Below are 27,322 nucleotides of genomic sequence, written 5' to 3'. Positions count from 1 at the left end.
TATATTGTTTTTAACCTACATGAGATGGTCAAGATGGCAGCTGTTTAATTCATTGATCTATTATATTCAAGAGATTTACTTTCTTCCTGTAATTCACTCTTTGAAGTTGTATTACACACTGCTGTATTCCTTATTAAAAATAGACCACACAAGATTTAAACTACTCCACATAATGTTTCCCTAACTCCCTCTTAAAACTGCCCCAAATTTTCTCACTAGGCTCTTTCTTTCTCCTTATGGCCAATTAAATTTAGGAGTGCAAGTGCACACACTCACCAACAGAGAACCCTTTAAAATAAGTCAACCTCCTCTTGCCTGATTCATTGATGGATGCCACAGTACAAGGTTTGACATTTTAAAAGCTTCCAGAATGACTGATAGTGACATCAACAAATGAATCAGACAGCGGGAGGCAGCCAATCAGAAGAGTGAAGACTTCAGATTACATTCAAATATCTTGGTAAGCAGCAGGGATAGGAAAGGCAATGGGCAAAGAAAAATACATGACATCTTAACAGGGTTTTAGGTGACATTTTTTACAGTATTGCTTGTGTAGCTTAAATCCTTTGATGTTAACAGCAGACAGTAGCTACCACAAAGTTAGCTGGCATTTGGATTCCCAAAGCTGAAATTGTTAACTGGATGGCACCAGGAGGTTAACATACTGGTGGAATGTTGCATTGGGAAATTACCATCTTCCAGCAGCAGCGTGTTAAAAATGCTACTTGTTTATGGCACTCTAAATTTTTAAAGATGATAAAATTCCATTCCCATTGTCCATTCTTTATGGATTGATCCAATGTCCATTCCCTCTAGATTGATCTAGATTGAGGAGAATGCTCAGTAACTGATTTTTCCTATTCAAAGTTCACCATGCAAGAAACATCCTGCTTTGACTGTCATATACTCCTGGCATAAACTTCATCCTCAACTCCTTAGATTTTAGAATCAAAATGGCTGCTGAGTATGATGAAGGAACAAATTCAGGCTGATCACATGAACACATTTACTTTTGTTCTCCTGCCCAATTCATTCAGTCAGCAGAGCCCAGTTAAACCTAGCAGCATTTGTTCATCAAATGGATAATAATCAACCAGATGTGACAGTGATATGAGAAAAAAAGTTTTGCGGACCACCACTATGATCAAAGGCTTCTTGGTGTTGAGACTGTTTCTCGTTGAATGGTGGGGTGTTATTTAAAAGCAGCATTAAATGCCCGGCCAATGACAAGTCTCCGCACCTCGCTGGTTCCTGCCCCTATCTCATACAACTTGGCATCACGCAGGAAGCGACCCATAGGATAATCATTGATGTAACCATTTCCACCTACAATCACAAAGAGAAGAGATGAAAACCAAGAAAGAACAGGGTATGGGCTGATTCTGTACAGACACATTCACAGAAAGCTTCCCAGTTGAAGAACAGAAGTAAATAGTTAAGTCATACTGCAGAAGGCATTTCTTGCCTACTGAACTCAATGACTAGGAGAGGGACAACAGAGAGCCTGTATTCCTGCATGTTTCAATCCATCACAGGTCACCCTTTCTAATGGTGGAGGAAGCAACATTCTTACCTAGACACTGAATTCCATCCAGAGCTACTTGTGTAGCACATTCTGCCGAATACAGGATCACTCCTGCACAATCCTAATGGAGGGACAAGATCATTTATATTTACAGCAACAGAATCAGCAAAGTTTCATCTGCACCGTTCCAATCATGCCTACTTTTCACCAAGTTTGTATACCTGCAAACAGGCCCAAGCTTGTCCCTCTCAAGCACACAAGATTGTGCAGGGCTATAACCAGGGTGGGACAAGTGGGGTAGCTGCCCAGGGAACAAAACCAGGGGGCAGAGAAACTATGGGGAAAAAAACAGTAGGGGGCAAAGGTGGCATGTAACTGGTGACAGTGGGGTGGGGCACATGACTGCCCCTCAGAGGATTTCAAACTGAGGGGGGTGCAGAGGAATGTTTGGGGGTGAGCAGCAATGCCAGGCGGCTCAGTGGGGCCAGCCCCATGCAGCAGGGCTGGGGCTCTGCGGAGCTGGGGAGGGAGTGTCACTTCCATCCCTTGACTCATCTCAGTGGGCCACCCACTGAAGGGGGAGGGGAGGAATGTGACCCCGCATGCCACTCTCCCCACATCACCTCTGCTTGCTCAGCCTGGGTGCTAAAAATGCCTAGTTACGGCTCTGACACACTGAGCCAAACAGGGGTCACAGCAGAAAAACAGAAAAGCTTGTCTGTCATGCAGAGACACAAGCTTTCTATCAGATCTCCCATATCCGTTCCATAAGGACCAAAAAAAAAAAGAATGCAGCAGGGAAACTACACCCTCCTTCATGAATTTACATCATGCCCATGGAGGTTATATGCAATTTGACTTAGGATGTAAAACTTTTCTCCAACAGTTAGTCTCTTTTAGTTGCCTTCTTTGAACCAAACATGCTTATGGTATCAGTGGTGGAAGTGATAACACCTTATAGTGACTGCCATAGCTACTTTCAGTAGCCTGAACATTTTGTATGGACTTACTAGGATGCAGCTCTGAATACTGGTAAATCTGCTGACATGCACAATTAAGTTCTCTTTTACTTGTGGGGTACAAGGGATTCAAAGGTACAAGGTATAAGATTTTCTGTAACTGATTCATGGACACCTACGATCTAGAACCTCCGCCCTCTCACGTGAACAAGGGTAAAAGATACATGCAGTGGCCTGAGCAGCCCATCAGGAACTGAGCTCACCTTTGCATTGAAGTGTCCTCGGTCACAGGCCTTTGCCACATTATACACATACTGCCGACACGCCATCAGCCGTGTGTACATATCTGCCATTTTACCCTGCATGAGCTACACAAGACAAAACAATATTCTTAAATTCAACAAAATCTTAACACTTAACATGAAATAAAGGGGAAGAGGGCAGAAATGACAACACTCTGGGTTCAAAGCCAGGGAAATGACATTGTTTTATTTGGTCGTCTTATGCTACCAACTGAGGACTGGACAAACCAGTGAAGCTGGATTCACAAGTCACATGACTGAGCCTGGGTTACTGTTGGATCATAAGTTCACAAAAGTTAGAATAGAGAGACCTGGGACTTCAAATCCTAGTTCACCCCAACACCAGCCTTGGGTTACCATGCTGACTAAGCCAGTGCCTTTCACATTCAGTACGAGCAGCAGCGTCACTAAGAACTGGGCCAGATATCCAATTAGGCACAGTAGGCACATGCCTAGGCATTCTAGGCATGCCTTGCCTCTCTAAAACAGTGTGCAATGCAAAAGTCAGCTGTATGCAGGGGAGAGGGGGGCTGAGGATGCTGTGCCAAGGGGTGCATAAGCCCTGACTAAGAAGTGCAACTTCAGGAAAAATCCAGGATAGATTTCATCACCCTAACCTACAAAAATCTGAGGTTCCATCAGCATGAGACCATGTTCTCCAATTTCTTATTACAAACCAGCAGATACAAATTACTTCAGAGTTAAATATTCTCACCAGATTTTGGGTAATTCCAGGCTACAATTTTGCATACTGGTACAGAAATATGTACTGTGATCATCATCATAATGGGACAACCCCACCCTCTAAAGAAGAGTTCAGGATCTGACCATAGATGAAAGCAGCCTGTTCTAAGGGTATCACTGACAGCTCTTTCCCCTCACTCTCACCTGGAAGTGGCCGATTTTCTGTCCAAATGCTTCTCTCACGTGTAAGTATGGAAAAGCATGGTCAAGAACAGCCTGCATGATTCTGAGAGAAACACAGACACAGGTGAGGGAGTGGAAGGAAACAGAAAAAGGAGGAAGACAGAATAAATAACAAACAATAATCCAAATTCTGTATCTCAGTCTAAGGCAGTGCCTGGCATACAATGCAATTATGAAATTACCCTTCATGAATTTACTCTGTATAATTGTATTCCAGAATCTAAGCTCTTATTAAAAAAAGTTTCAATCCTTATAGTCGCAAAGAAAACCTTCCAAACATGGAGTGTAACCAATGCAACAGTGTCTGGCTGAGTCTGCAGATAGCCTGAAACAACAGCTCCGAGAGGCATGCACTTCCCCATCCATCCCAATAGCCCATTTACTCTGAAGCCTAATGGGGACATGTTAAATAGCCACATTGTTAACTGCTTAACTGCTGATCATTTGAGCAAAGTCAAGCTACCGTACTTTAATCAGCATCTATGAGACTGGCTGTAGTAGCCGATATTGGCGAAGTGTGCAGTTTACAATGAGACAGTAAATGTTTGCTGAGGGGACGAAATGAAGCATTCAACTCCCTCTCCTCCAAATTTCTAGTCACCTCTTACCTTGCCCAAAAGGGAAGGTGCATTTCTTCCCTTGTCCAAAAGCCTCAATTGTCTTCTGGATTTCCAAAAACCTAAACCAACTTCCACTACTTCCTGGTGCCTGAAGTGCCCATTGTCCCCTGCCCAGATCTTAAGATCCTCATCCCACTCCCAAACAACTTCTATACTTCAGTTCTGGATTTTGAACTCAGAAGTCTGCAACATGTTGAAAACTTAAAATCTTGGGACAGAATAAGATTCATTACTTATTTTGATATGAAAGTCAATGTATCACCTAGAGTTATTTGTACTGTATTGGTGGGATGTAAAAGAGTGGAGGAGAAAGCGCTAGTTCAGGTCCTTGCCACACACTTTAAGGCTAATATGTTACAAAGAAAACAAGGGCTTGGTTTTAAATAACATTTCACATCAGTGTGTGCTGAGCTGTTCCTTCGAGAACAATTCAGTGTTCAGAAAAAAGGATGCTTTAATGACAGAGAGAAACACCTGTTAAAGATAAGGCTTGGTTTAGTGAGATACTTATGGCACCATCACTAGGGGCATGCAAGACATTGTTACATTAAGTTTATGGCTGGATTAATAAGTGCTCTACTCTTCTCTAGCTCCTTCCAGGGCGCTGCAGAGTCAGTAGCTCCACAAAGGTGCAGTGAGAATTCTAGTTTACAGATAGGTAAAAAGGGACATTGAGAACTTAAGCATCCTTCCTAAGGTTACACCTAAAACAGAAGCAGAGTCAGGAATAAAACTCAGGAGAGTCCTGGCTCCCTCTCATATGCTTTACACACTAGACAACACTGCCTGACAGGGACATATCCTAGTGTCTTGTTTGATGCAAGGGGCTGAACTGCACCTTCACTGAACAGAGTGTGGGGAAAGGCCCTTCGGGTTGGGCCAAGCCTCCAACCTGAAGGATGCATCCTTATTGGCAGTTTTCTCCTGCATTTCAATGCTGAACTGCCACTAGGGAGCCTGCATAGGACAACTGAAGACTAGGAGACAAGTCCCCCACACTGTGTCACTTGTTTAAAATTTAGAAAAAGTCCATACTCTGGTCCCTGGCACAGAGAGCTGTCTCTTTATTTAAATTTGCCTTTTTTAAGATGCTGTTAGTTTCTGGTGTTCGTGATTATCTTATTTATTATGAGCATATTATAAAATTGGGGGATTTAAAAAGCAGATGTTATTGGGGGAGAAAATACAGTAATAGAAACTGTTAAATTTAGAACATGTAGCAAAGAGAATGTGAGCATAAAGAGAATCTGAAGTTGTCAGAAGGGGGTTGTGGTGCAATGAAGTTTGAGATCCTCTGAACTAGAGGATTCAACAGCTCCTTTACAACCTCAGCTAGGATTACCCTGCACTTCTGTGCATCTCGTTCATTAATTGAGCAGCATAAAGAAGCCCAGAACTAAGTAAGAGAGGAGGAACTCCATCTTCCTATTGGAAGAGGGTAGTCTTTCTAAATAAAGGTTACCATTTAGCCCACTAGATGGGGACACAAAGATTTAAGATGAGGGATCAGTATGGAACCTAAGGATGGGATGAATAAGAAGAATGTATCCCTTTCTCAAGCAGAAGCACCTCTCTTGTGAGGAGGATTTAAGTTGTTATGCTGTAAAGAAACCAATGCCACAAATTGGGACCACTGGTTAAACCAGGTGAAGTGATATAAACAAAAACGATACGTGATTAGTAGAAAAATTAAAAGACCATTTACCCTAGTGGTCCACCAGACAGCACGAGTCTCTCCAGATCCAAGCCACTCATCAGAACGTAGACTCCTTTACTCAGCTGCCCCAAGATATTCTCAGCTGCAATCAGCAAAGAGAAGTTACTTACTTGTAAGCAGAGCTCTCAGAAGGCAAGTTGTTGCCTATGGATCTACATTTTATGGGGAGAAGATTCAAACCTCTAGCAGTATTCTCCTTTTGCCTTGGGGCACAACCATTAAGGCAACACACATTCCCTACCCGCACAACAATTTTTCTTTCCAACCAAAGCTATAAACAAAGCATTAGTGTGATCTAAGATGCCTTTACAGCCAGTGTTACCTTTTAGAAAATGGGGAACAGAGTAAGTATTGTTTATAGAGCCATAAGGCTAAAGATTAAAATAATTACAACAATGGGGAAGTGAGAGTATGGCTACACAGCAATAAAAAAACCCACAACAGTGCGTCTCACAGCCCGGGTCAACTGCTCTGGGCTTGTGAGGCAGGGGCTGCACAGGGCTAGCAATAGTGGTGTAGACGTTCAGGCTCAGCCTGGAGCCTAGGCTCTGAGCCTCTCCCACCTCACTGGTGAGGCTTGGCAAGTCTACCCTACAGTAGAACTGCAGTCCCTGGTCTTCACTGTGTTTTTACCTCAGGCCAGCTCATGCACATTAGTTATCCTGAGGTAAAACACACACCTTTTTTAGCAATGGAGACAAGGCCTTAGTTCTTAGTTCAAATCTAGCTGAAGCTGATAGTGATTGAAATGTGTTATTGTCAGATGGCTATTAGGTGACCTCTATGAAAGCAGTGAGATTCCTGCTGTCCGATATATGTATGTCTCCATATCACAATGGAATCTCTAACACTGACGCCTAGGATTAAATGTACAGTGTACCAGAACTCTCCTCTGATCCAGCAGGTCAGGGTTGGGACACACTGGCAAGATGGTGTTGGAAAATTTTTTACTGCCATTATCCACGTGCTCTGTGCAGGGCTGTCAATCCAGCAATTTGCACAAGTACTGCAATATTTTTTTTTATTTTTTTATTTTTTTTTAAAAAGAGAGCTAACATTAGCTTTTTGAAGATGAACAGAGCTGATACACTAGATAGCAGGTTAAAGACAAAAAGGGATTAAACCCCCCCATATGTTAGCTTATGAGGATGTGAAAAGCATGCATCAAAGTGTGCCAGCAAAGAGGGAGAAGCAGGAAAAGAAAGCTTAACCCCTCGGTGATGCTGTACTGTGATAAGAATGGGAGAATTGAATGCCTTGCAAACCATGCCTGGTAGGATTGAAGAAGAATGTTCATCGATGCTGCTGTAGTCCAAAATAAGTAAGCACTAATGTGCGCACTTCAATCACATAAGAATATAACTGTGCAGATGCAAGCTGAAAACCAGATATGAATGGAATTTTTGGACATAGGCAGATAGGTTGGGATCACCTGAAGCTAATACTCTGGATTTTAAGGTATGTCGACACAGCAATTAAACACCAGTGGCTGGCCCATGTCATCTGACTCGGGCTTGCAGAGCTCAGGCTGTGGGGCTGTAAAACTGCAGTGCAGACATTTGGTCTCGGGCTGCAGCCTGGGCTCCTCACCACTTGCAGGGTCCCAGAGTTTGTGCCCCAGCCTGAGCATCTATACCACATTTTTACAGTCCTGCAGCCTGAGCCTGAATCAGATGACAGGTCAACTGTAGGTGTTTAATTGCCAGGTAGACATACCTCGTGCAACTTCTGTTCATTGTGGATAGAAACTGAAGGTCTGCCAGATGTCTAGCTCATTCAGGAATTGTGTTGATGGGCTCTGTGGGGAACTGCAACCAATCCTCCTCCACCAGAAGGTCAGTCGTCATGTCATGGGACTTTGAGAACGAGCTGAAAAAATGCAGGAGAAGAGAAAGGAAAAATACTAATAGCAAACATCTTAAATATTTTGTCAAAAAAGAAATGTCCTCATCAGTCACAAGAAGCTAACAAGACAAAATTACTCACAAATAATGGAGTGTCACAGCTAAAGGGGACACTGAACAAACACAAATGCCCCCTTTGCAAATGAAGAAAAGGAACTGATGATTATGCAACAAGTTGAAATATATATGCGCTCAATGCACAAGGGGTGCAGGGCTAATGGTTGTGTCTCAGGGCAAAAACCTGAAAGTGCTCTGAATTGGCTTCTCAATCATTCCATGTGTCACAAGAATGTGGATCCACAGAAGGTATCCACTATGGCAAAAAACACTCAGTGAAGCACTGCTGACAGTGAAACCATGTACCTTAGAGTGGATGGGATTGTAGTGCTAGAGGACCCCTTGATCTATAAGGGTTTGTCTACACAGGAATAAAAAAAAAAAAAATGGGTCACCCGGGTCAGCTGACTTGGGCTCAGGCTCCAAGGCTGAAAAACTGCAGCGTAGACATTTGGGCTCAGGCTGGAGCCCGAGCTCTGGGACCCTGCAAGGGTGGACGGTCTCAGGGATTGAACTGGAGCCTGAGCCCAAACATCTACACAGCAATCTTTAGCCCTACAGAACAAGCCCCACGAGCCTGAGTCAGCTGACCCAGGCCAGCTGTAGCCAAGCCAGAGGGCTTTTATCCCCATGTAGACTTACCGTAAGAGAAAGATGTCCTGAAGTCATATAGGAAGATATTGAATTGGCTCAGTCTCCAAGACTGGAGATCAGAAGCAGCAGTTGTAGCTCACATGCAAAGAGTGTACGGTTTTAGCACTATCCTGATCTGCTTCAGTGAATGATCAGAAAAGAGGAATCCTGTTGCCATGAGAACACTGTTCTGTATGGATCAGAGCATACATGGAATGGCTAAAAGACCCAACCTAGGTTCATTGACCTTTCTGACCAGAGGTTGGGGATCTGGTAAAATTAGAAATGTTGGCAGTTAGGGGTCTGAATCAGCCCCTCAAACTCCTCTGAAGTGATACCAAACCTTGCCCTCACAGATGAGATTTTCGGAGTCAAGAAAATGGATCTCTTCCATGTACTGTACACTGGTTTTTAATTTCCTTCCGTGAAAAAAATGGTCACAGGAATTGAACAAAATAAAGCATGTTGGACAGTGACCACAACCTACTACCAGGGGTTCTGGAAAAGCGGCGCTCAAGGACTCGTTAAGAGTTTCTCTAAAACCCCATTCCCAGTATCCAGACTGGAGGCTCCAAGATAAACAGCATAATCAGTAGTTTCTTCTAAAGCTTCATCCAAGCTTTGCAAAGCCAGTGGCTAAGTGTCATGTCCAATGCAGCTCAACCCAGAGAGTGGAACAGAAGTGACCCATCACTGGCAGACTGAATCACTCTAATGCACAAGATAGCAACCTCTCCTAGCCTCATCTCACCTGCAAGACAGTCACCGAGGAGAGAAGTGTCTGGAAAACCTTCTACTCAGAATTTGAACACACACATAAGTGATGTTTCAGCCTATATGAGTGAGGAGAGTGGAAGCCACTATGTGGATATGGTAAGGGGTTTTGCTCAGCTCTCAGAAGTCACTCACCAGGAATCTTGCAGTCCTCAAAGATCAGTTCACAGGTATTGGACCCCCTCATTCCCAGCTTATCAAGCTTCTGAGCAGTGCTGAAACCAGGCATACCCTGCAAATGAAAAAGAGAAGCAGGTTACTAGCTTCTCTCTTCTGGAAGTTGAAACAGACCATGACAGAGAAATTAAAGCAAAACCTCCTCAACCTAATAGATGAGCAGGAGGGATTGCAACAAGTGAGGTGTGCTGGAGGACTAGCAGTGTCAAATGTCTGCTGTTGGAGCAAACACAAGTGTGAGTATTAGTGTGGGGGAAGCAAACACGTGTACCAGAAAGCAGTGCCTGAGACGACAACATGAACCGTGGGAGTGGAATTTGTTTTCTAACGCACATGAATCTGGAATGAGTAACAATGACTTAGTCAGAACACAGAACCAGATGTTAAATATTTAAATCAATACATGGTAAGGATAGCTGTGTGGGCCCAGCAGTTGTGTGGTTCCAGCCACTGACACTGGAAACGCCATCAAAAGGTTAACTGGTCTGAACCATTCTTATCAAATGACCATTATGTTTAGCCCTTTATCATAGCTTCCTGCCTTCATGAAGACGCCTTGTTATTTTTTCTACAGTGTGATAGGTGTATATGGCTCTCTACAGTCAAATTAAAAGGAGAGAGACAGGTTCCTGACCCCAAGCGGCTCGCAAGCTAGCAGCCTGATTCTGCTTCCACTGAAGTCAATGGAACAGGATTGGGCCGTTGGACCAAGGTCTGCAAGGTTTGACAAACAGAGGATGGGGAGCATGGGGATTACAGCAGAAGATCACAAGATATGTTTTATGTACATGTTTTGTAGGTTCTGAAGGCAGTGTGGGGGGGGGTGAGAGGGTAGTGGGTAGGGGAGGGTTAATAATGAAGATTGTTTTCATGGTGATATACTGAAAAATTTGAGGGAACAAAAACAGGCATGAAGGTGGCAGTGCAGGTCAGCAGAGGAAGTGAGGCAGCATAGTGTACAGGCTTAGAGAAGGCATTCCAGACCCTATGTGCATGTGGACGAGTGGGGTGAAAGCATTACTTGTCCGGTTATCACTACCATATCACAATGCTCCTCTGAGCACGGGGCTGCTAATTGTTAAGACTGACTACTTTAGAAGGCCAAGTAGTTCTATTTGGGAAAGGATTGTAGGCTCAAAATAGGATAAAATAAGGCAGGGTGACTTACTTTCCAGTGAAGTAAGGCCTACCTTCTCCACGATGAATGCTGTTATACCCCGGGAGGCTGGAACAGCACTGAGATCTGTTTTAGCATAAACTATTAGAACATCAGCGTCTGGTCCATTAGTGATCCAAAACTTGTTCCCATTCAAAACAAAGTAATCCCCTAGAAACATAAGAGATGGGCTCTGTTAGTTCACAACAGACTCAGTCAGGGATTCAGAAACAACACCTCTCCTCTGCCTCATGACCCAATAAACTATAAACCAGGCTCCCTACGGCACTCTCAGAAGTCCACAAAGCAGCCTTGGGTAAAATACCTCCCCAGACTCTGGGGTCCAAAGGATAAGATCAATAAGCCATTGTAGAGCCCACCCCAGGCCTCTTAATAAGGCCTTTATACAGCCCTCTCACACAAGCTATTCTTCCCACCATAACCAACTCTCTGTGTGAAACAACAGACTAGAGGTGTCACAGGTGTGCCATTGTGATGGTTCATTTTTTAACCCTTCTCCCAGACAAAATTCCATATTTACATTTTCCGGGTCTGGAATCACTCAGTCTCTTCCATCATCGTCAATAATGGACCTGGCCCATCCCGCTCTACAACTTTTCCGTCAAATCCTTGAGTGAACCTTCTGCTTGCCTACTAGGGAGTGGCATGTTGGTGTTGGTCCTGCTTTGAGCAGGGGGGTGGACTAGATGACCTCCTGAGGTCTCTTCCAACCCTGATAGTCTATGATTCTATGAAAGCTGATTCTGCCCAGAGCACAGCTGAATGTGTTGAGAAGGTTAAATTTATTTTTTAAAGGAAAGATGCTTAGGCTGGCCAGGAGAAGCACATGGGCAATTTCCCCAGCTGGCACATTAAATATTTTACCTTTTCTGTCTGCCTTGAGCTTCATAGAGACAACGTCAGAACCAGCGTTGGGTTCACTCATTGCCAGGGCTCCAATGTGCTCCCCATTGATCAGCTGGGAAAAAACAAGACAGAAAAATGGAAGAGGAGGAGGAAATGTTTTTGTTGCATTTTTGAGTGGGGAGGGAAGGGGCTGCACTCAATCTCAAAGTTCATTGTGTTCCATATAAACTATAAGTAGGAAACTTTGTCCCTGGAAGAATTCCAACAACAAGCTCACGTGTGCTATTGTGCTGAGGGCACAGAACAGAATCAAACCACAAGATGAGTCAATTCACATGTCAGTTACTGTTTTAAAAACAGAGTTTTATCCATCCATCTCCAAGAAGGTGCCAACAGAACCATGCTGACAGCCATATGCCTTTTTCAAACTCCATGTTCCCCGATTGCCTTTTAAAATGGCTGATTGGCAGAGGCAAATATTTTATGCATATGCAAAAGAAAGCTCAGCTTGTTTAAAACTAGAATTGTAGAAAACAAAAAAGTCAATGAGGGGGACAGAGAGTCTGCAGTGTTCAGCACTAGATTAATACCATGATTCACCACACACTTGTGATGGCATGGCAGATGGACACCCTCCTTCTGTGTCCCCTCATGCCATGTTCTGACACAGCTGCTGCTGTCTCTTCTCTGTTCATGTTCTCCTGTCCTTTTCTCCTTCTTGCCCTTTACCTTCTCTGGGTATTTTTTGTATGTCCCCCCGCCCCGCTTTTGTTCCCTTGTTTTGTGGAGAGAGATTTAATATACAAAAATATATATGACATATTAAATCTGTATATTTCAACCGCATTTTTAATGATGTACTGGAAACTAGTTTGGTTTTATAAATTATATAAACTGACCAAAGTAGTTTTCAGCCCATCAATAAAGATTCAGTTAAAATTCAGGAATAATGAAAAATAAGGTGGTTTGTCATATTGCAAACCAGTGAATGACAATAATGTTAAAATACACTGAGAAATGACAGGGACACATGGAGTTTATGTACTGACAGACTGAACAAGATTTCTTTTGTTAAGTAATTGAACCCTTTTCTTGCTGCGGAATTTAAGTCCCTCATGTTGACCATTTTAGATAGCTGTGATTCAACTTATGAAAAAATACATCCAATATGTTTAGTTATTGAAATCTGTTTAACAGAGGCTGGGGTTTAAAACACGGAGGTCACTTGAGTGCCAGAGAAGACTTACAATCAGTTGATTAACAAACAAACGAAGCAACCAGACAACAGAATAAGGAAGCAATGAGTGATACTTAGTACGCATGCAGCGCTTTTCATCCAGAAATATCAAAGTGCTTTATGAAGGTAGAACAAGATTCTCGTCAAAGTCTTTTTGGGGGGAAACCAAAAAAAAAAAAAATTTACTTCACAGCCACACACAAGAACTGAGGTAGAGAGAGATTAAGTGACTTGCCCAAGGTCACCCAGCAAGTCAGTGGTAAAGGCAGATATACAAGAGCAACGTTCCTCCCTCTCATGGTATGTCTACACTTTGAGCTGGGGTTTAATACTCAGCTTGAGGAGACATACCCACGTTCGCTCTAATTGAGCTAGCATATTACAAAGAGAGCATAATTGTGGTTGTGCAAACGTCAGAGGCTAGCTAGTCCAAATACGTACCCATCTGACATGCTAGGCACATACTCCTGCTGTTCACGTCACCATGACTACACTCTATTTTGAGTGTGCTAGCTCGATCAGAGCTAGTGTGGGTATATCTCCTCCAACTGGAATTTATACCTCCAGCTCCAAGTGTAGACATACCCTTAGGTTACTGTCCTATCCACTGTACCACGCTGCCTCCAGAAATGACCCTGAAAAAAACTCAAACAAGACATCTGTACCAGTTTTAAGTTCTGCAGGAACCTTCATCAAGATGGATTAGTTAGGACAAAAATTAACAAGCTGGAGAAGGGCAAATTTGAAAGGTACAATCCTTTTCCAAGCTTGCTGCAGTAAGCTCACGTGATGTATTGGAAGATTAAGCCCTGTGAAAGACAAACATATCCGGACATGCAGTTGTAATACATGCCTCTGGTGCCTCATGAGCCATGCAGGGCAAAATGCTTCTGGCACCTGAGAAGTGCATATCCCACACTGCAACCACTCATTTTAAAAGGGTCAGCAGTTACTCCAGCAAAATGTGTGTAAGCAACACACGTTTGTTAGAAAAAAAACAGATGTGTTTGCTGGCTTAAAACCCCTTTTCAAAATGTCTTTTTAACTTTTAAACTTTTTTCTTACTAAAGGGCCTGATCCTGTGCCCACTGGCTTCCGTATTTGTTTTAAAGAATATAGGGATCCCTACAGTAAGAGCAGCTTGCTGTGGTACTTTCTGTCCCAGGTGTAAGACAGAAATGGACTGACCCAAACAGCCACTGGGAAGAGATACTAATGCCAGAAGTTCAGTACTGTCCCATTCAATGTATGCAGCTGTTAGGCACACAAGGGGAGACAAAGTGCTAGAGCTCAGTTCAGCCATGGTATGTCTGTGAAATGTTGTGAACTCTGTTGCTACTTCAAATGTCAAAAAACATGTAGTTTTATGCTATAACTAGATCTATTACTTCACATTTCTTCTTACTGCGCACCAGATACCACAGGCACCATGTAAACAGATATTCTCTCAGGTCCTCTGCCTCCACCAACTACATACCTTGGGTAGGTATTTCTCTTTCTGTGCTTCATTGCCATTCCGTACTAACTGGTTAATACAAAGGTTTGAATGGGCACCATAACTGAGTCCAACAGCTGCTGAAACTCGAGAGATTTCCTCCATTACTAACACATGGTCCAGATACCCCATTCCAGATCCACCATATTCCACTAGCAGGAGAAAAAAAATTCATGATCACCTTAGATCAATAACCCTATGGTAAATAAAACATATACAGTCTCCTGCAACATAAGAAAAGAGGAGACTAAGGAGGGACATGATAGAGGTATATAAAATCATGAGTGATGTGGAGAAAGTGGATAAGGAAAAGTTATTTACTTATTCCCATAATACAAGAACTAGGGGCCACCAAATGAAATTAATGGGCAGCAGGTTTAAAACAAATAAAAGGACGTTCTTCTTCACGCAGCCCACAGTCAACTTGTGGAACTCCTTACCTGAGGAGGTTGTGAAGGCTAGGACTATAACCGTGTTTAAAAGAGAACTGGATAAATTCATGGTGGTTAAGTCCATAAATGGCTATTAGCCAGGATGGGTAAGGAATGGTGTCCTTAGCCTCTGTTTGTCAGAAGATGGAGATGGATGGCAGGAGAGAGATCACTTGATAATTGCCTGTTAGGTTCACTCCCTCTGGGACACCTGGCACTGGCCACTGTCAGTAGACAGATACTGGGCTAGATGGATCTTTGGTCTGACCCGGTACGGCCGTTCTTATGTTCTTATGCAAATTGAGTCCAATGCTGGACTTAAACTTCACTGGATGTCTCAGAAACTTTCATTTGGACTTCCGCTTTAGACTGACTCACTGAGCTAGTTACTTCTGGGTTCCCCATCCTTCCTGAATCCCAACTCTCCTATCTTAAAGGCACAGTACATTACTTATTCAGAACAATTAGTAACACTTTGTGCATATAAAAGCATAGTAACCACATATACACATATATATGAATAAAACATTGACCCAACATCCAAGCATCGTAGACAACTGCATGATTCTGCATCTCTCATACTAACTGTATCCCAAAACTTAGCATTAATTTAATATTACCACAAAAATTAAATGGAGAAAAAGCAAAAAGGTACAGAAAAACAAGAAGACTTTTCCAGAGGATAATTGATATAAGATGGAGAATGAGTAGGGCAGAGGGGAACAAAAAGGCTGCTCCTGACTAATAGCAGGAGCTGCAAAAGAGAAGACTTTCACGTATGGCCAACTCGAGAAGCAGGAGCCAGTGACAGATGAGGGCATAGTAGAATAGATGAGGGCTTAGTAGACTAAAGAGAAACAAAGTGGGTGAAGTCAACTGGGGCGAATTCCATGGACGGTTTTCAAAACAAGAATGGCAGCTTTCAACAGGATTCTGAAATGAACGGGGGAGCCAGTGGAACTGCCTAAGGGTTGGGGGGGTGATATGGTCAAACTTTTCAGAAGCAGGATGGAGAAAAATTGATGATTAGTTAAATAAAAATATTTTTTAAAGGTAACTAAAAGGGTGACTAAAGATACAAACAGAATAGTCTCAAACTGAAGTGGTAGAAGATTAAAGCTGGAGAGGAAACAACAGAAACAGAGAGAGAAGATGGAGGAAAAAAAGATCAAAAACTGAGGAATATATATACGCCCAGGAGTGTATATATATTGGCTTGCAGACAGAGAGTGATTTTATAGGTAGCACAGAACTACAACGGGAGGGAGGCAGAGATAGCTGCTTAGCTAGGGAGGGAATCCAGGAGGTCTGGATGGTCAATACCACTGAATGTTGCCCTATGGGAGCAGCAGCCAAGAAGAGAGCAGAGGCTGCTTGCCATGCTGAGGAAAGTGAATGAAGAGCAGAGTGAGTGCATAGCCTGGAGGTGTGTGCTACTGCCTGTAACTCCTAAAGCTAAAAAGGTGGCCTCTGATTCCAAGTGCAGCCCCTTCCACACCAACACTCATTTTGGTGGCAGCTGATCAATTTGTGCTCTAGATTCTCATCCTCCTCACCCCACATCAGAGTCTGTATTCTTACTCCCAGCATGCTAACCGATGAGGAAAATATGAAGCAGATTTGTGGGAACAGTAAGAATGCTGGGTGGGACACACACAACGCTATGGAGAGGAAACCACCATGTTAAACATTACTGACATAGACATTTTACATAGACATTTTTGAATTCCAAAAGTTACCAGGTGAAATAAGACAGACATTTAAAAAATACTGCCTTCAGTGCAGCCAGGATTTCACTTTAAGTGCTATCAAATGCACAGAGAAAACAAACGAAAGGAAAATAGAAAAAATATTTCCCCCCTAATATCCATCAGAGTTATTACAGAAACATGTTATTTGTAACAACAGTAAGTCAGTCTTTTAGACAAAAAAGTGTGATTCAAGATGGTGTCCCTTCAGAATTTTTATATGCCACATGGTTGCATTATGGTTACTGTAAAACCATATATTTGCATTTCCTAACTCTGATATAATGTTGCATTAACATAATTTATTTTTAGGTCTAGAAATTGAAAAGAGCGATCATCATTTAATACACTATTGAAGAACCATGATCCATTGGTACCTGAACATGTGGTTCAAATGACCACACATTCCCACAGGATCTCATATCATCAACATTATGGTCCCAAAGTTTGTGTCCTGCACAAAATAAATTTACAGACAAGACCCCTTCTCCCAGAAAACTTCCACTGCGACACCAACAAAAATCACAGGGCAAAAGCTCAGGCACCGAAAGGTGCTTGTGGGAAAATCCTTGAGGAAATCAGAATAGGAACAATTCACGGGAGAAGCATGCTCTGAGGAGGGATTTGGAGGAGAGGCAGAGATGGAGCTTATGCAAAGTGGGAAACTATTGCAGCCTGGGGTACAGCATTAAAGAAGACAAAAAGGCAAGCATGAGAAAAAGCTGAAAGAAAGGAACTGTAAGGAGTTGGGAAGAGCAAAGAGAGCGAGAGCAAGAGGAAACAAGGGCAGAGAGACTCACTCAAGCAAACTCAGGTCTGACCACTGAAATAAATGCAGGTGAATTATTTCAATGTATAACTAAACAGAAGGGCTCTGCATGGGTTAGTCATGAATACATAACCAGAGTCCTGGGCAGGGCAGTCCAGCCTGTGCTGCTGCAGCTTCACTATTGTTATCTGAGCTAGCTTTGATTTAGCTAACTAAATATATGTCAACACATCTGCAGTTACCCCTCTGATTACAGTTGTGGTCAGCGCTACATCAGCTAATTCAACTCTTCACCATGCTGCTTGAACACACTAATATTTTGTAATGTAGCCAGATACTTATTCTAAGAATTTTTTATTTTTAACCTTCTTTCTTCAAACCTCACCACTGCATTGCTTATGATGAAGGATAACAAGACAATTTGAGAGTTATCAAACTGCAAAGTGGTAATAGCTGAACGTCCTTAAACTGTAAAAGCCATTTTGAAGTGCTCAAAAAGGGATAAAGTGATGTTCTTCAAAGTTTCAACAAAGAGAAGCACCTTGAGAAATTTCAGCACAAAGATAGAATTCTCTGCATCTCTTCAGAAAAGAGGTTTAAATCACACTGAAATACGAGTTTTGGGTGAGCGGTGAGTCTTCCATGATGTTCTTTATTATAATTAGAAAAACCTGATCCTACCACAAAAGGTCTGTATAATAAACTGTATCCCAATTTGAAGGGACAGAGTCTGCTTACAAGACTGTGAGGTATGAATTAATGTGGACTAGCTTGTAAAGGGCTGAGACAGATGAGCCTAAGTGGCACTTCATGGAGGTAATCATTCAGTAGGTGTAAAAGATAAGAACAGACTCACCAGGAGTTGTAATTCCCAGAACTCCCAGCTCCCCGAGCCTCTTCCAGAACTCCTATGAACACAAAATAAAGCAGTTATAATACAGCCTTGCCCAACCATGACACAAGAGCAGGACTCCTCACAACAATCCCCATCAACATATTAATTTCCATGCACTGCAAAAAGATTCTGAAGATTAACTCCTGCCTGTGCATAACATTATACATGCAAGTAGTTCCATTTGACTTCAATGATATTGTGTTATATATATACTTAAGTCACTGCAGGATCAGGGCCTAAGGCTGTAACTCATTCCCCAGTTTAAACCCAATTTTGACGTAACCCAACCCGCACTTCCTCCGAAACTGCTTTTCTGACTAGATTTTCAAACATTGTCTCTTGCCAAAAATAATTTCCCATCTCCACCGCCGCCCCAAATCTTTTTTTTTTTTTATGAAAAGTTTCAGGTTTATTGGCTAGGGTGACCAGATGTCCCGATTTTATAGGGACAGTCCCGATTTTTGGGTCTTTTACTTATATAGGCTCCTATTACCCCACAGCCCCGTCCTGATTTTTCACACTTGCTATCTGGCCACCCTATTATTATTATTCAGATACAGGACATTTCTCATTTTTTAGAAGTTGCCATGTTATGGAAGTTGGATCCCCAAAAATGGCCAGCACTAGACACAGCAGTTCCGTTTTACGCAATAGCCCTGGATGCTACCTGATGCGCTGGACCATATTTATAAAGGCTATGTGCAAAGCTTTGGAGTTCTTCATTATGCAAATGTAAACACCAGAGATTTGTGACGTCTCAACAAATATTACAAGTTTCTTAGTCTTGTGGAGCTTATGCTCTCCAATGATGGGACCTGAATACTCCATAAATCAAAAAGCTCTTGTTCGCAGAACTTACAAGTTCTGTTGGAATGTGAATTTCACACTGGAAGTCAAATATCTGTTTGGATAGTGTCTGCACTGAGTATTTTCTATAACAAATTTCACAGAGAACTCTAACATCAGGGAGCCTGCAAAGAAAGCATTATGCATCAGAGAGAAGTTCCATGCCTCTTTTAGCCAGGACGCAGAAGAGTGCAGTGCTTCAAAGTTGAGACACCAACTAGCCAAGGCCAGTATGAAAGATGGAGTCTCTGGGCGGGGCCCAGAGGCAGCAGCCTGATGACAATCCCAGCAAGCAAGGAAAAGGCCTTATCACCAGACTCTCTGCCAATTTTTTTTAATGGCCTCTGGTTAGGTTTATTTCTCAGGCTTGTTAGAGCTTAATAACTTTACGAGCCCCATGTATTTCCTACCGTAACTCTTTCTTCAGGGTTTGAGAATAAATGTAAAGTGAATATGTTCCTATGACATGGATTACACTTTCTCTTCTAGACACAGCACATGACAGAGAGGGACCTTGACTGCCATCTCACTCCCAGATCACACAGCAAGGACTTACCCGCATGCCTTTAAACTCATTCTCCTGGTCGATTTCTTGGGCCTTTGGAGCCAAATGCTCCTGACAGAACTTGACCATTGTCTGTCTAAGCTGTAAATGAGGTAAGGAGGGAGAAAAAAAATACACATTAAACCATAACAGTAGATCTTCATGGTCTTCCCTGACACATCTCCAACATGCCCCAACAGGATGTTTCCTATGCCCCCCAAGAGAGCACAGTGAAATCACGCAGCTCTGAGTTTCAGGTGATAGGACAAAAAGAAAACCCCAAAGGCCTTTTAAGAGAAGTTAATAATAAGGTTGGATTTGAATCATTAACCTGCAAGTGACAGTCTTACACTAAGGGTATGGCTACACTTACAAATCTACAGCGCCGGTAGTTGCAGCGCTGGTCGTCCAGCTGTGCAGGGCCAGCGCTGGCGTGTGGCCACACTCACAGCTACCAGCGCTGGTGTGTGGCCACATTTGCAGCGCTGTTGGGAGTGATGCATTATGGGCAGCTATCCCAGCATTCAAGTGGCAGCAACGGTGCTTTTCAAAAGAGGGGGGTGGGGTGGGGCGTAGTGTGACAGGGAGCGGGGGGAGAGGGAGAGAGAGTGGATTTTTGGAGCCAACACTGTGTGTTAGCTTCCTGACTTGAAAAATCAGAACATGTTCCCAATCCCTTACCCTTAACTCTTAACTGCAAACAGCCTGCAGCCAACGCGACTCCCTTTCTCCCCTCTGCCCCCGCTGTTTCTCTCAAGCAAACACTCACTCCCTGCCTGCCTCATTATCTCATTTGATTGTTCACAGATTGATCACAGCAAACAGGAGCTGTGTTTGTAGATAAACAGCTCCAGGATCAACGGAGCTAGGGAGCTCGGAGTTCACAACAAAACAAAGAGAGGCTGCATAACAAAACAAAGGGAGTAATTTAGTTAAAAGCATTCTGGGATACATCCTTATACCCTGGAGGCCAATCACAGCGCTGGTGTGTGGCCACACTTGATGACCAGCGCTGCAGCACCAGCGCTGGAATCCTTATTCCCCATGCTGAGTGAGGTGTACGGCCAGCGCTGCAGCCAGGGAGTTGCAGTGCTGGAAGTGCCCTGCAGGTGTGGCCACTTACTAATTGCAGCGCTGGTGGAGGCTTTCCAGTGCTGCAACTCGCCAGCGTAGCCATACCCTAAGGGCTTGGCTACACTGGAGAGTTGCAGCGCTGGTGGTGGCTTTACAGCGCTGCAACTCACTCACCGTCCACACTTGCAAGGGACATACAGCGCTGTATATCTCCCTGGCCACAGCGCTGAATGTACTCCACCTCGGCCTGGGGAATAACGAGTGCAGCGCTGGTGATGAAGCGCTGCTCCGCCAGTGTGGCCACCAAAAGCGCTGTTATTGGCCTCCAGAGGTATTCAGAGGTATCCCAGAATGCCTGTTCAGCCACTTTGCACATCAGTTCGAACTCTACTGCCCTGGCCTCAGGTGACCCGCCCTTTAAATGCCCCGGGAATTCTAAAAATCCCCTTCCTGTTTGCTCAGCCAGGTGTGGAGTGCAATCAGTGACTCTTTCCAGGTGACCATGCCTCCATGCGCCAAACAAGCCCCAGCATGGAGCAATGGTGAGCTGCTGGACCTCATCAGTGTTTGGGGGGAGGAAGCTGTGCAGTTCCAGCTGCACTCCAGCGTAGGAATTACGATACCTATGGGCAGATATCAAGGGCCATGCTAGAAAGGAGCCATGACCGGGACGCGCTGCAGTGCAGGGTTAAAGTGAAGGAGCTGCCAAGTGCCTATTGCAAAGCCCGCGAGGGAAACTGCCGCTGCCCCCACGACCTGCCGTTTTTACGAAGAGCTGGACGCGATAGTTGGGGGTGACCCCACCGCCAATCTGAGGACCACAATGGACATTTCAGAGTGGGGAGGGGGAGGAGGAAACCGAGAGTGAGGGTACTGGGGTGGGGGGAAACACCCCAGAGTCCCTGGAGGCATGCAGCCAGGAGCTCTTCTCAAGCCAGGAGGAAGGTAGCCAGTCGCAGCAGCCGGTACTTAGTGGAGGACAGAGGAGCTGGTTCCCGGTAAGCAGCTTTTATTTTCAGGATGGAAATTTTTCAGGAGAGGAGGGAGGGTTCTGCATGCATGCATGCCTAGATGTAGAATAGCCCATTGATGCGGTAATTGGCCTCGGTAATCTCTTCAAAAGTTTCAGCCAGAGCGTGGGCAATGCGCTTGCGCAAGTTTATTGGGAGAGCCACTGTGGTCCTTGTTCCAGTCAGGCTAACGCATCCGCGCCACTGTGCCGCGAGGGGTCGGGGGACCATTGCAAGACACAGGCAAGCTGCATAGGGGCCAGGGCGGATTCCGCATCGCTGTAGAAGACCCTCCCGCTCTTCCCAGGTGACCCGCAGCAGCGAGATATCTTCCAAGATCAACTCCTGTGGAAAATGTTGGGAGAGTGTTCAGTGTAGGTGCCCCCTGCAGCTGTTTGCTTTCCCCAACGCACAGTACAGTACAGCCCTGAAGCAATCATTCTCCCTTCCCAGGTGACCCGCAGCAGCGAGATATCTTCCAGGATCAACTCCTGTGGAAAATGTTAGGAGACTGTTCAGTGTAGGTGGCCCCTGCAGCTGTTTGCTTTCCCCAACGCACAGTACAGTACAGCCCTGAAGCAATCAATCATTCTCCCTTCCCAGGTGACCCGCAGCAGTGAGATATCTTCCAGGATCAACTCCTGTGGAAAATGTTAGGAGACTGTTCAGTGTAGGTGGCCCCTGCAGCTGTTTGCTTTCCCCAACGCACAGAAACCCTGAGGACAGTACAGCCCTGAAGCAATCAGTCCCCCTTACTCACCATTTTGGGGCTCCTGTGGGTCATGTGCGCTCTCTTTGGTATGGGAAAATTATGCTACTGTGAAGACTGTAAACTCCTTCAGTGTGTAGGAATAACTGTCTGAGAAACAATGCTGCCTCTGTTAAAGTGTTGCCTTTTTTGCCTTTCCACAAGCAACCTTGAGATCTTGGCTGCCCGTGTTATCAACAACTCAAAGACTCCAAAACCAGGGGCAGCTCTAGCAATTCGGCCATCCCAAGCACGGCGGCATGCCGCAGGGAGCGTGCTGCCGGTCCCGCGGCTCCGGGGGACCTCTTGCAGACGCGCCTGCGGAGGGTGCGCTGGGAGGGCGGCAGGCGGCTCGGGTGGACCTCCCGCAGGCATGACTGTGGAAGGTCCACCCGAGCCGCGGGACCAGCGCCCCCTCCGCAGTCATGCCTGCGGGAGGTCCGCTGGTCCTGCAGCTCCGGTGGACCTCCCGCAGGCATGACTGCAGAAGGTCCGCCGGAGCCGCCTGCCGCCCTGCCGGCAAAATGCTGCCCCAAGCGTGCGCTTGGCGCGCTGGGGTCTGGAGCCGGCCCTGTCCAAAACCTCTGGAAGAAGACGCGAAAAAGCAAAGACGACATGCTGCAAGCAGTTATAGATCACTCTGCCACAGAGAATCAAAAACTGCAGGACTGGAGGGAAAGGGAAAGCAGGATCCGCCAGAATAACAGTGGCATGGAAGAAAAGCACAAAGCAGCTGATAAGCATCCTGGCACGCCAAGCGGACTCTATCCAGGCGCTCGTAGCCATGCAGGCAGAGCACTACCACACCGGCCCCTCCCCGTCCCAAAGCTCTTTCCCTTGTGCCCCAATGTCAGCTCAAAACGCCCTTCCCCAGCATCCAGGTTCTTACCACCACCAGCTGCCTCCAACACCCGTACGTTCACCAACCAGCCCTGAGAACTACGACCCTTACCCTCTGCACTCAACCCCCATCACCATGCAGTATAGCCATCCTGAAGTGCAGCACTCATTGCACAACACTCCAGCCAGGACATATTCAAACCTGTGACTCTACAGTTCCCCACCCCACCCCCTTGCCCTTTTAGGTTCCCAAAATGTTGTGTGTCTTGTCAATAAAGTTATTTTCTTTTCAATAAATGAATTCTTGGCTTTGAAAACAGTCTTTATTATTGCAGAAAGTCAAAGATACCTTAGCCCAGGAAAGAAACAGGCACTGCAAATCAGCTTAGGAAACACAGATTCCTACTAACATTGTAACCACTGCACTTCACTCCCGTGCAAGGCACCAAACATTACTGTTGGTTTTCAGCCTCAAATTCCTCCCTCAAGGCATCCCTAATCCTTGTAGCCCTGTGCTGGGCCTCTCTAGTAGCCCTGCTCTCTGGCTGTGCAAATTCAGCCTGCAGGCGTTGAACCTCGGAGGTCCATGCCTGACTGAATCTTTCACCCTTCCCTTCACAAATATTATGGAGGGTACAGCACGCAGATATAACCGCGGGGATGCTGCTTTCCCCCAAGTCTAGCTTCCCATACAGAGATTGCCAGCGCCCCTTTAAACGGCCAAAAGCACACTCCACAGTCATTCGGCACCGGCTCAGCCTGTAGTTGAACCGGTCCTTGCTCCTGTCAAGCTTCCCTGTATACGGTTTCACAAGCCAAGGCATTAACGGGTAAGCGGGGTCTCCAAGGATCACAATGGGCATTTTGACATCTCCTATTGTGATCTTCCGGTCTGGGAAAAAAGTCCCTGCCTGCAGCTTCCTGAACAGGCCAGTGTTCCGAAAGATGCGTGCATCATGCACCTTTCCAGGCCAGCTTGTGTTAATGTCAATGAAACGCCCATGGTGATCCACAAGCGCCTGGAGAACCATAGAGAAATACCCCTTCCGATTAACGTACTAGGATGCTAGGTGGGGTGGTGCCAGAATGGGAATATGCGTCCCATCTATCGCCCCTCCACTGTTAGGGAAACCCATTTGTGCAAAGCCATCCTCAATGTCCTGCACGTTCCCAGGAGTCACGGTTCTTAGCAGGATGCGATTAATGCGATTAATTCCAACAGTCAACTTTCCCACTCCAAACTGGTTCCCGACCGATCAGTAGCTGTCTGGAGTTGCCAGCTTCCAGATTGCAATAGCCACCCACTTCTCCACCATTAGGGCAGCTCTCAATCTCGTGTCCTTGCGCTGCAGGGTGGGGGTGAGCTCAGCACACAGTCCCATGAAAGTGGCTTTTCTCATCTGAAAGTTCTGCAGCCACTGCTCGTCATCCCAGATTTCCATGATGATGTGATCCCACCACTCAGTGCTTGTTTCCCGAGCCCAAAAGCGGCGTTCCACGGTGCTGAGCATTTCCGTGAATGCCAGAAGCAATTTAGTGTCATACGCGTCAGGCGACTCGCTATCACTTTGGATCTTAAGGAATAGCTCAACTGCCAAAAGTGATGTGCTGGCGAGACTCGTCAGCATACTCCTCAGCAGTTCGGGCTCCATTTCCCACAGAAATTGCGCTGCACAGAAACCGTTGAGAGAGTCAAGATAGCGCCAAACGTGGACCGAAAAACAGGAATTGCTGGGATGTGAAGTGATGCATCACAGGGCATTGGGACAGGAAGCAGAATGACCCGCCCCCTCCCCACAACGCCAAAATGGGACGAGGTGCTCTGTGGGATAGCTGCCCATAATGCACCACTCCCAACAGCACTGCAAATGTGGCCACACTGCAGCGCTGGTAGCTGTCAGTGTGGCCACGCTCCAGCGCTTTCCCTACAGAGCTGTACGAAGACAGCTGTAACTCCCACCGCTGCACACCTGCAAGTGTAGCCAAACCCTAAAATGGAAAAGGGGACACTTTTGGGGGCGGGGGGGTTGTAGCTGGATTATTTCCAGCAAACCAGTTCCTTCCCCACCTTTTCTGTCAAGAAAGTCTGACAGCTGATGCACAGAGACTATGGCAAAGCAGTGCCCACCAGGCAGAGTCTCCTAGATATATTTTTATAATGCACCGAAGCCTGTAATAAGTATGCATATAAACAAGATATTTACATTCTTATAAAGCCAGTAATAACACCACAGGAGAGTGATTCACAACCTTTACTATACTTAACCTCACAGTGCCCCTATGAAGTAGGGAAGTATTATAATCCCCATTTTTTTCAGATGGGGACCGAGACACAGAGAAGGTAAGAGACTTGCCCAGGGTCACATAGGAAGTTTGTAGCAGAGCAAGGAATTGAACCTGGGGCGCCCAAGCGCTAGGCTAGAATGTTCCTTGTCTACTTAGACAGATGTTAAGAACAGCAAACTCATTGCTGAAGCAACTAGAATGATAATGACTTGTGATCTCTAAAAGCAACAAAGAGTTCTGTGGCACCTTATAGACTAACAAACGTATTGGAGCATGAGCTTTCGTGGGTGAATACCCACTTTGTCGGATGCATGACATCTCTAGTGACTTTGGTACAGATGGAAACTGGCAAGGCTAATGACTTTTACTAGTCACCATCACCAATCTGTTGTTTTGTAAATTAATTCGGGGGGGAGGGGGCAAAGGCGACACTTCTCACTGACACCAGCCACCAATCAAAGTGCAAGGTTTGAACACTCCCTCCTCCCCAGCACTGAAAGCCAAGGAAGGCCTAAGACCAGTAGTTTAGGTCAGTTTCAAGGGTAAAGGTCTGGAGCCCTCCCGCAAAGTAACCTGGTCTCCCTGTAGAGGGCGCTTTGCTCCGCCAGAGCTGTCTCTATTACATCTCTCTCCCTCCCTCCGCCAGGACCCTGTCCCCGCTAAGCAGCTTTTTAGGCGTGCGGGAGGGTGGGGGGAGAGATCCGGGCCAGCGGCTCCAGTCCCCCTTTACCAGAGCCCGGCCGGAGGCGCCGCTGGCGCTCTGCGGAAGGGGGGACACAAGCGGTGCGGACAAGCCCCCGGGTAGCTGGACACGCCAGGAAAGCTGCACGCGACACACAGGCAGCAGGGGGCGGGCGCGGCGGAGAGGCGGGCCCAGCCCGGCCGATGCCAGAGCGCAGCAGGCGGGACTGAGGGGGGCGGGGGGCCACCGCCGTGCGAGCCCCGCTGCAGGCGAGCGGCGGGTGTCCGCGCCCCAGGGCTCGGCCCCGGAGCAGCAGGCAGCCCGCCGGCCGGACGCGCCCAAGCCTCTCGGGGGCGGCACCGCTGTACCTGCCGCTGCTCCTCGCTCAGCCCATTGACCGTGTCATCCGCCGCGACCCCGGCGCAGCCCCGCCGCACCAGCCCCAGCAGCAGGCGGCGCCGGGCTCTGCCCACTGCCGCCGCTTTCCCCAGCGCCGCCGCCATCTCTGCCCAGGCCGACGCTACGGCCGGCCACGTGGCCCCCGCGCCCCCACCCATTGGCCAATCAGAGGGCAGGGCAGTGAGCCAGGCCCAGCCTAGCGGCGCCAGCGGGCGGGCCCCGGGGAAACCCAGCCTCGCAACGACCAGAGTAGGCAGCACCTGGGGGGCGTCTCGCTCCATCGCCGCCCACGCCCCGGCCCGCCCCCCTGCAGTTGAAGCGCAGCTTGCTCTGGGATGAGACGGGGCAGGCAGTGCACAGCAAGACCCCGGCCCGACCCACCCTGGAGTCTTCACCAATCACATCAATTTCCTGCAGCTGCTGGCAGGTACAGCCAGGTATTCAGAAGGGAATGGGGAGGGCTGGAAATGAGCTAGGAGAGCACGAACAGCAGGTTAGGAAAAGTGATTATAGTTTCACTCCACTTAATCCACACCTGACTTAGGGGTAATACAATCAAGTATCAGAGGGGTAGCCTGTTTCTGGATCTGTAAAAGCAACAAAGAATCCTGTGGCACCTTATAGACTAACAGATGTTCTGCAGCATGAGCTTTTGTGGGTGAATACCCACTTCTTCAGATGCAAGTCTGAAGAAGTGGGT

The 27,322-nt window shown here is 46.0% G+C and overlaps 1 protein-coding gene across 1 annotated transcript; it reads right to left on the bottom strand.

Moving 5' to 3' along the window:
* Window positions 1–26,751, bottom strand: IVD (isovaleryl-CoA dehydrogenase). Its single transcript, XM_039538572.1, has 12 exons — window positions 26,592–26,751; window positions 19,596–19,685; window positions 18,155–18,206; window positions 14,333–14,502; window positions 11,637–11,730; window positions 10,786–10,922; window positions 9,554–9,650; window positions 6,039–6,132; window positions 3,675–3,756; window positions 2,748–2,852; window positions 1,574–1,646; window positions 1–1,326 (listed from the first exon to the last, which is right to left on the bottom strand). The coding sequence occupies exons 1-12, from the start codon at window positions 26,724–26,726 to the stop codon at window positions 1,193–1,195; spliced, it is 1,263 nt and encodes a 420-aa protein (XP_039394506.1). The 5' UTR covers window positions 26,727–26,751; the 3' UTR covers window positions 1–1,192.
* Between the last annotated feature and the right edge of the window lie 571 nt (window positions 26,752–27,322).

The sequence above is a fragment of the Mauremys reevesii genome, linkage group 4 (genome assembly GCF_016161935.1).
Source record: "Mauremys reevesii isolate NIE-2019 linkage group 4, ASM1616193v1, whole genome shotgun sequence".
NCBI lineage: Eukaryota > Metazoa > Chordata > Testudines > Geoemydidae > Mauremys > Mauremys reevesii.
Note: the sequence above shows the minus strand (reverse complement) of the source record. Positions and strands in the feature narration are given on the sequence as shown.